Source organism: Pyrus communis, chromosome 2, assembly GCF_963583255.1.
Source record: "Pyrus communis chromosome 2, drPyrComm1.1, whole genome shotgun sequence".
Classification (NCBI taxonomy): domain Eukaryota; kingdom Viridiplantae; phylum Streptophyta; class Magnoliopsida; order Rosales; family Rosaceae; genus Pyrus; species Pyrus communis.
Window position 1 is genome coordinate 27,733,131 of NC_084804.1, and position 10,210 is coordinate 27,743,340.

At 38.5% G+C, this 10,210-nt stretch overlaps 1 protein-coding gene across 1 annotated transcript; it reads left to right on the forward strand.

The window, feature by feature from the left end:
- Nucleotides 1–1,366: 1,366 nt before the first annotated feature.
- On the forward strand, nucleotides 1,367–4,309 carry LOC137725197 (putative polyol transporter 1). Its single transcript, XM_068463798.1, has 3 exons — nucleotides 1,367–1,651; nucleotides 1,952–2,298; nucleotides 3,039–4,309. Exons 1-3 carry the CDS (start codon nucleotides 1,498–1,500, stop codon nucleotides 4,152–4,154), a joined length of 1,617 nt encoding a protein of 538 aa, XP_068319899.1. The 5' UTR covers nucleotides 1,367–1,497; the 3' UTR covers nucleotides 4,155–4,309.
- Nucleotides 4,310–10,210: the final 5,901 nt, after the last annotated feature.

Here is a 10,210-nt window from a genome sequence, read left to right on the forward strand (position 1 = left end):
GACCAGGGAGGTCCCAGGACCCGTTGGCAATCCTAAATCGTTGCTATAAATTTTTCGGCGACCCCTCGTACTCGAGCATGAGGTCTGTGTAGGTTGCAGTGGCTGTCTTCTTCTCGAAGAAGATGACCGCGCACGGAGAAGAAAGAAATAGGGACCCTTCCTGCCTCTCTCCTCCTTGCTTCTGCCATGGTCTCATCCGTCGATGCCACCCACTTCTCCTCCAACATTTCTCTGTCGTCTGGCGGGGGCAGTACATAAGCCCAAACTTTCCCAAATTATTTCAACCATCTTAGTAATTTTTCTTATGGGTGAAATTTCCTTCATAATGTTAGTAAGATGGATATGATCTGTCATGGGTTGGTGAAATTTGGTGGTGGAGCTACCATGGCTTAGGGAGAATGATGAGGGAGGCGGTTGGTGGAGGTATGGCAGCTTTGTTCTTAGTGAGAGAGAAGGTGGATGTTTGGAAACTAGTAAAAGAGAAAAATGGTGTGTTTGGTTAGAAAGATAGTGGGAGTTTGGGGAGAGTTTTATTTGACCGGTGTTTTAAATTAGGGTGTGCTATCCACACACCCTCTTAATTTGCGGCCGTCAGATCGACTAAATTAAAGAAGATCAAATGACAGAAATAAACAAAGGGTGTGTGAGAAGCAAAAAGGGGTGTGTGAATAGCACACCCCTTTAAATTTAGTGCTTCATATTAGATAATCAATAACTTAGGTACTCCCTAGTAACTTATGAAACCTCGTAATGGACACTTAAATTATGATTTTATAATTTGTAATATTGTTTTGCATATGATTTTTGAATGAAATGTATTATATTTAAATTTTCAATGTTATTTTTGTCTATAATTTTTTTGACCTTTATAATTGGAACCTCCGAGTTTAAAATCCTGGATCCGCTACTGACTCCAGATGATAATGAATCTCTTATCTTAGTTATTGATTTAATTCTTTATACCATTTATTTTGATGTTCTACATAATTAAGAGTTCACATTACAAAACTCGCATTTATATTTATTTCATTGCATGAATGAGTATATTTTTCTTTTTGAATAGAAATAAAAAAATAATTCAGGCTGTGGTAATATACACACGTTCTCTTATTCAAAATGAGTACGTTATCTTCAAAGAAATGGTCGGTTGTTCATCGCCCCACGTAGAAAAAGATAACGAAAGAAACAGTGTTACTATGTTTTATCTTTTTTGTCATTACTTTGTACGGATATGTTCCAGGGATGGAAGAACTGATGGGGAGAGAGGGAGAGAGGGAGAGAGGGAGAGGAGTAGTGACTCACGTTTCTGTCTATGCTATGAAAGTGATGTGAACTTTTTTAGTGTCTATTTAAGCCCTTACCACCTCAAGTTCTCATAAAACATCTGACATCCACATGATTAAGTTTCTCTTTCACTCTCTCTCTCTCTCTAAATTGCACTTCTGCAAATATTAGACGCCACATTGGTCCCCCTCCACATCTCTTTTCTCTGAGAAGATGGCCGGGCGGAGAGCTGAAGATAGTGCCGTCAGCCAACAACCCGGGAACAGAGGCCTCTCCGACTTTGATCCCCCAAAGAAACCCAAAAGAAACAAGTATGCCTTTGCTTGTGCCATTTTGGCTTCCATGACTTCAATCTTGCTAGGTTATGGTAAGTATGTATACTTCATACTTTGCTTCCTCAAATTTGTTTCGGTATTGTTATTAGCTCTTCAAAATAATAGTATCCACTTTTTCCTCTCTTATCCTTTTTATTGAAAAGAGTACAGGATAAATATTTTGCAATCCAAATCAAATTTCCTTTGTTTTTTATGGTTTTTAATCATACAAAACTGGGGCGCGACAGAACATCTCAAATTATTATAATTTGTTAAGACAATTCGTTGTCATCAATATTTTTTGCAACAATATAGTTTTGCATGTGTTGATGTCGGTTTTATTTCATCTACAGACATTGGTGTGATGAGCGGAGCTGCAATCTACATAAAAGAGGACCTTAAAATTTCCGACGTCGAAATTGAGATCCTACTCGGTATTATAAACGTCTATTCCCTCATCGGCTCTGCCGCTGCCGGAAGAACATCCGACTTGATTGGTCGCCGGTACACCATAGTCCTCGCTGGGGCCATTTTCTTCATGGGAGCTATTCTTATGGGATTCGCCACAAACTATGTCTTTCTAATGGTCGGCCGGTTTGTGGCTGGGATAGGCATCGGGTATGCCCTCATGATCGCTCCTGTCTATACCGCCGAGGTCTCGCCAGCGTCATCTCGCGGGTTCCTCACATCTTTCCCAGAGGTTGGTTTATATGCATCCATAACAGCTGTATTATTTTGCATGAAGAGAAACAGCCATAACTAGAGCTTATCAAGTTCATACCCAAGCCACAGGCAGAATGTCGGCGAAACCTAACACAACCATTCACCTTGAACACTTTAAGGAAAATCATCATAGAAAATATAAGGGGCTGTTTGGTATCCTTCTTGGATCCAATTTTGTCATTTTCAAAAATGATGAATGTAGCTAAATTACTTTATACTCATTAGTTTCAAAATCAAAAATTGGATTCAAGAAGGATACCAAACAACCTGTTAGTATTTTCGATATGTCGGAGTTATTTTTTTGTGTGATTTTAAGGAATTTTTTTTTCTTTTCCTCCACACAAAAAAAAATAAATAAAAAATAAAAAATAAAATAAAAAATAAATAAAAAAGTTAACATTTTGTACGAGAAAATGTTAGATTGGTATAAAAAGATAACTTTGGACAATGACTTTTCTGCACTTTTTTTTTCTCTAATGCACTCATATTTTTTTTTTTTTAACATGTGAATTGAATAGATTTAAAAATCAAATTACGTAATAGATGATTAAAATATTTATAAAAAATAAAATAAAAATGCAAAAATCACTTTGAAAAGCTTCAATTCATTTATTAGTTAAAGAAAAGCAATTTTGGAATATGCAAATATGAATTGATTTTGTTTTTAGTATGAATTGATTATGTTTTTACTAATTGATTTGTGTGAATGTATACTAGGTCTTTGTCAATATAGGGATACTGTTGGGCTACGTGTCCAACTATGCGTTCTCGAAGCTTCAAACTCACTTAGGGTGGCGGCTCATGCTCGGCATCGGCGCAGTCCCCTCCGTTATTCTCGGCGTCGGCGTCTTAGCCATGCCGGAGTCGCCGCGCTGGCTCGTCATGCAGGGACGGCTCGGGGACGCGACACGTGTTCTCAACAAAACCTCAGACTCCAAAGAGGAGTCCCTGCTTCGGTTAGCAGACATCAAGGAAGCTGCAGGAATCCCCGAGTACTGCACCGACGACGTCGTTCAGGTCGTCAAACGCAGCCAAGGCCAAGATGTCTGGAAAGAGTTGTTCCTCCGTCCAACGCCGGCCGTTCGTCACATTTTAATTTGCGCCGTCGGTATCCACTTTTTTCAGCAGGCCTCGGGTATCGACGCCGTCGTTCTGTACAGCCCAAGAATCTTTGAGAAGGCTGGGATAACCAACTCCGACCACAAGCTACTCTGCACTGTAGCCGTTGGATTGGCCAAGACCATTTTTATCCTGGTCGCCACGCTTTTGATTGATCGGATCGGACGCCGTCCGCTGCTTCTAACAAGTGTGGCCGGGATGGTATTGTCCCTCGGATCTCTCGCTGTGGGCCTTACGATCATCGATCAGCACCACGGGGCTAAGATGACGTGGACTACCGCATTGTGCTTGACCATGGTATTAGCGTACGCTGCGTTCTTTTCTATCGGGTTGGGGCCCATCACGTGGGTCTATAGCTCTGAGATCTTTCCGTTGAGGCTACGCGCTCAAGGATGCAGTATCGGAGTGGGGATGAATAGGGTGGTGAGTGGGGTCCTCACAATGACGTTTATTTCATTGTATAAGGCCATCACGATGGGCGGAGCCTTCTTTTTTTACGCGGGAATTGCTACTGTTGCATGGGTGTTCTTCTATACGATGCTTCCGGAAACACAAGGTAGAACCCTAGAAGATATGGAGGTCTTGTTTGGCAAGTTTCATAAGTGGAAAGAAGCCAATGCACTGCTCGAAACCAGAGCCCAAGTCGATCATGGTGGTGATGGCAATAATAGGAGTGGCATGATCCAATTAGAAACAAAAGGTCCTTCTCTTTAGATGTGGCAGTGTGACATGTACTTGGTGATGGTAGTGGATATAGCTCTTGTCAAAAATTGATGTACTCGTCGATTATATGTAACTTGCATGTACCTCTTCTTAATCGATTATATAAGATAAAAGAGCCTTTGACTCTTAGAGGCAGAGGAAATAAATGATGTGTATCCAATTTATGTGTCATTTGTATGTAACTAGAACGTACGTCGTCTTAATCTACTACTAGAAAATAGGACTTGTCCTACGAAAACTTACCTGTCGAATAAGATTTCGTCAGTTAAACAACCTTTTTCCGATAAAATCCTCAATTCGTAGGGCAAATTCGGCCAACAATTACAGGTTACTGAAAACCTTTCCAAGATAGACAGAATTCGTAGGGCAAGAAATGTCGAAGGAAAAAAAATGGCGCGCAATGCATTGATGTTTGTAGGACGAACACCTAGTTCTTGGCTAAGTAACCTTTGACCCATGACCACTTTCGTCGGCTTACAATTTCGGATTGTTGGGCAAATGATGACGATGACGTGTTAAAAAAACAGTGGTAGAACGTTCACTCCACGACGTCCTAGTGGTTGTCCGATGAACCATTCCGTTGGGAAAACCCTACTTCTTTCATTAGGTCTGTGTCTTGTTCTTTCTCCCCATTTCTTCACGGCGGTATGGTTTTGGTTTTTTTATTTGTACTATAAATTAGTATAAAATATATTGTTTTATATATATTACATTTTCCAGGAAATATAAATTTTGTGTATATTATATACTTGTATGGAATATAAGAAATATTTGGAGAATTTTGGAATTAATAGAAATTATTTACAATTTTTTTTCAATAGATGCCCACCGCATTGACATTGGCATTAATCTTGGTGGAAGAAAGAGGGTTGAAGACATGTTTATGGCGAACCTCTGTGTTCATTCAATATTGATTCACGATATAATAGCCTTTTTTTTTTATTAATGAAATAAATTCGTTTAATATTATGATTTTAATATAATAAATTTAGTTTTAAATAAATTAAAAATATTTACTTTTTAATATTAAATAAATCTTGCCCGGCCGCAGAAGTCATCAGGCAAATGATTTTTTTTTAAGGTTTTATATTTTGAACAAAAAATTTAAGTTTTACCCGAGGAAACTCGGATAATAGATGTTCGTCGAGTTACTTTGGTCAACACCGACTTGCCTGATGGACCGTTCACCAATGGTGTCGTCGAGAAAGGTTTAGTTGCCCGCCGTGCGTGTTACGAGACGAACCACTATTTTAGGGGAGAATATATTTTGTCCCGCAAGTGGGTTTTTATTGTAGTGATCGCGGCTACATTGTATAAACGGGCCTCAAACTTCAGAGACAAGGAGAAAAGGGTTAGCCTTCGATATGTATTGTACAAGTTTGTTTTCCATCAGCAAGGGGAACATTGTGTTTTCCATCTGTATAGCACATGCTTGTTTTTCATGAGCATGTAAAAGAGTTTGCTTTGGAGATTTCTTGGAGGGCACAGCGAATTTGGGGATCATTTTGGCGAATGGGTTGGAGACAAGTGGACACGGCGGCCGGGAGGGAGAGGGAAACAGAGCCACGGGGAGGTGGAAGATGGTGAAGTCACGAATTCTTTGCTGAGCTTCATTTTATTCATTTTTGAATTTATTATATTTGGTTTCTAATTGTATTTTAAACTTCTAAAAAGGTTGTAATTTGTAGTCCACATGGCAAAAAATTATTGGCTGTGTGAGCTTCTTGTGGCAACATCAGCCAATTAACTAAGTACTTACGGATTTAGACAACACAGACTAAATTGATGATTTGTAATTTAAGTTTAGAGACAACATTGATTGAGTTTCAAATAAAAGGACGAAAATGATGATTTTGATTAATGATAAAAACGCTTGAAAACTATTATTCACACTTTTGTTATTTTTATATGCATGTGACTGTGTACGAGTTTGATGAAACAAGGAGAGGTAGATATCACATTTCTTAGATAATAAATCAAAAGGGTCAACTTTAAGCCACTAAGATTTAGAAATGAAAAAGAAACACCACCACAAGATTACAAGGACAAATTGTATGATTTTTTTCGGGTACCTGTGAAAAACAATATTTTGGATTGGACAAAACTCCAATAATTGTGTAGGGAAGACACTGAAAATAAAAAAGTGATTTTATTTTTACCTCTTAAAATAGGTGGTCCATTCTTATTTCTGAGTGCAGACAAAGCTGGAGGGCCGTCCAACCAAAAAGTAGGGCTACCGACGTTAAGGGAAAATAGGGCTGGATGATGCGCCGCTCGATTAGATTGGCGACAGACGTGGGCAATGGAAGCTTTAGTGATCATGGACAGCACTGCTTTAGAATCCTCCAGAATGTGTCCAATGAAAGAGACGTTCACACATGTATGTGATAATTTGAAGTGAGTCGTTCTTAACTGAAATATTGTGAAAGCCCCGTGTCGAGCCTTTTGTTAAGAGTCTGAGATGTTGATACTAAAAGCCCAGAAAAGGATGAACAACAATAAACGAAAGGTTTCTGTTAGAGAGATGAGTACAAGAGTGAATGTCAACAATGGATGTTCATTCACACAGAGAATATGACTGTTAAATTTAATACACTAGTCATGCTGGCTTGTGAGCTCAATACATTCAAAAAAGGACCGTTGCAGGAGACAGTGAGCACACACTCAGATGCAATCTCAGCCCTCCATTACATCCAGCCTGTGAGCTTGATACATGTGTCCAATTCCAGCTTGTACACTAACTAAAAACACATTGTGCAATGAGAAAATTACAAGTGTAAAATTTGTAAACATGTTTATAATCCAACACTCCGCTTTAAACTCTTCACATATTTCACTCCAAGCAAGTTTCTCAAGTAGTTTAATATCTCCTTTGCTAGTGTGTAGTGAATGTGTCAGCAACTTGCTCTTTAGTTGGACATTATAGAAGATCAATAACTCCTTGTTACAAAGCTTCTTTAATAAAATGATATATTCTGTTAATGTGCTTAGCCTTTTGATGTAAGACCGGATTCTTGGTGATTGCAATGGCTGAAATGTTATCACACTTGAGTGCGTTTGCATCTCACCAAAATCCTCTAGCACAAATCGAAGTCATATTGCATGTGCAGTTGCTTCAAAGGCACAAATGTATTATGCTCAGCTATGGACCATACAACACAGTTTTATTTCACATATGCCCAAGAGAACATTCCACTCCCAAAGGTGAATGCATAATCTCAGGTGATTTTCATATCATCATCTGAGCCACTCCAATCATTGTCATAGTATCCAATTAGAACATTTCCCTTCCCATTTTCATACTCCAAACCAAAATTCAAGGTTCCTTGTACATATCCCAGTACTCTCTTAGTTGTACTAAAATTTTTATGTGTAGGACAATGCATAAACCTGGCAAGTAAGCATGCAATATACATCTGGCTTTGTTTATGTGAGATTCAACAAGCTACCAATAATCTTCCTATATTGATTTTCATTTGCTGTACGACTACCATCATGTTTTCTCAGTTTATCATTTGAAACCAAGGGAATACTTACAGACTTGCAATTCTTTAATCAAAACTTGTCAGTGAGGGAAGCTAGTTTCTTTGATGGATAAATGTGGGACCATGATTTTCCAAGTTCGGAGTAAGTCTAATCCGAGTACAGTTGCCTGAGCATGCTAGGTGGATAATTGATAACATATTTCCTTGTGGCATTATCTGATCACACCACGTGGATAATTGAGATGGCAATTGCAACCAGAAAATGAAAATTTTGGGGGAACCTTTTCCCTTTAAATCCTTTGATCTTTGCAAAAGACAGCAAAAAGGGGATTTTAATTCCAAGTTTTCACCTAAATCCCCCCTAATTGTTGTCAACACAACTCATTAATTTTCATCTCCCATCTCTCTTTATTCCTAGCTTTCATTACATCTTTAATTCCTAACTCTCCTTACATCTATGATGAATCAGTAACTCCACTCAATCATGGCAATTCAACCCTATTAAATACACCAACACCCAAAGCTCCTTGAGGAATTCTTTTTAATACACCAATAGCCATAACTCCTCCTCCAATCATTGTTAATACTCCACCTCCCAAAACCAGTACAATCCTATTTGATACTCTCACTCCCACATATGTTTGTCCTACACCCAATTCCAAATCTCATCAACCAATCATTGTGAATACAACCCCTTGGAAAAGAACCAAAGTCTAGCAACAAGCAGCCACACTTAGGGCCCAGTGGTTGTCGGCGTCAATAAAACTGTATGTTTTCAAGTATACATCACTCAAACCACTCTCTTTTCTTTTGCAAGAGAAAACACTTTTAGTTGGTTAGGGGAATCAAACATATTCGTCATGTGTTGAGAACTGTTGAAAAGGCAAACCAAGAATTAAAAACAAAGGCAACAAGGATTCTTGCCTCCCTCCACCACATGAAATACTTGAAAGAACTCAACCAATAGAGAAATCCAAGGGTTGCACCTATGCTAAGGATGAAGTGGAATTGAGGAAGAAACTTGGTGTGCACGAAGGGGTTGATTCTTTAAGTTTTATGGCCAACTTTTGCCGCCCAATTATTAAGCCATTCATGATGTAACTGTACACGAGGTCCTTACATTTGGTAATGATACACCGAATTAAGTTTCCGTGCATGGGCTAAGGATGAAGTGGAATTGAGGAAGAAACTTGGTGTGCACGAAGGGGTTGATTCTTTAAGTTTTATGGCCAACTTTTGCCGCCCAATTATTAAGCCATTCATGATGTAACTGTACACGAGGTCCTTACATTTGGTAATGATACACCGAATTAAGTTTCCGTGCATGGGATTAGTACATGTTTTTTTTCCCTCAATTATTTCTACAATGTCTGTAAGATTGGATGTGGTAGTGGGATAAGTACATGTTTTTTGGAACACAAATGTATGTACATGTCTTTAACATTAGATGTGGGAGTTGGATGGCAACATTTTTTTGGTTCTCAAATGTTCAAACTAGGTGTTTAACATTGCCTATGGGAATGGTGATATGCTTCTGTGTACTTGTCAGATTTTGTGTCAATGGTCAATATGCATATTTATTTTGTGCTTCTGGAAGGACCTAGCTGACAAGACTACAGTAGAGTGGACACAAATATTCATAACTGCTAAAAAACCCACACACAGCCAAAACTATCAAATGTCACACCCCATTAAATGTGGCTGTATACAAACTGAATAATTCCTAGCAACCACAACACATCCTTAATGTAATTATAGAAAAAGTTAAAAGGATTTCGACGGAATTTGAGACCAATTGGTTGTAAACTATATACGAACTAAATATACCTACAACAGACCGTTATATATCCGTCTTGTCTATCCAGATTTTTGTTGGTGTAGATAATTTAATGACATACTAAATTGATCTCCTATAAATACAAGCCAAGGACAGTATAGGTCCCAACACTTAATTCGTCCACAACCATGGCAACCACAGACGTCATGTGTGATTTGGAGAGTGATGTTGATTTCGATATTTGGATTGATCAAATTGCACAAGAGAATATCAAATTAGGAAATTACTCACAGTCCGTCAATATGTGGCATCAAAAGTGCGATGAACAGGAGTCCACTTAGGTTGCGTTACAACAAAATCTTAACGAGGTGTCGTACAAATCGGCCAAATACAAGCGCCAAATACATAGCCAAAAGCGTAAGTATGAAGAACTAGTTCTAAAAGAGGAGGAATATGTATATCGTATGTCAATCACTTTATGGGCGACAAACCAGCTCCAACAAGAGTGTGACTCTGCTTTCTTTGATGGGTCTGAGAAAATTTCGTTTGTATCTGCATCGTAACAGAAAGGAATATGATTGGGACTATGCCTTTGCATGTGGATAACATCGTAAGAGATGGTGATAATTACAAGGAGTACAAGTACTTAAAAGCGACTCACAAGCCACCCAAGGGTCATTAGGGTCAAGTCTGCCTTCTTATATATTTACGACTCGTTGTTATGTATATTTTGTGCATTTTTTTTTAAGTATATCATAGTGTCAAGCTTCTGTAAGTAACTTATG

What these genes read in the sequence shown, in the direction of transcription:
- LOC137725197 (XM_068463798.1), top strand. Translation starts at nt 1,498, where the DNA reads ATGGCCGGGCGGAGAGCTGAAGATAGTGCCGTCAGCCAACAACCCGGG. An exon ending in TTCAATCTTGCTAGGTTATG is followed by an intron (nt 1,652 to 1,951) that starts GTAAGTATGTAT and finishes TTTCATCTACAG; the next exon opens with ACATTGGTGTGATGAGCGGA. An exon ending in TCCTCACATCTTTCCCAGAG is followed by an intron (nt 2,299 to 3,038) that starts GTTGGTTTATAT and finishes AATGTATACTAG; the next exon opens with GTCTTTGTCAATATAGGGAT.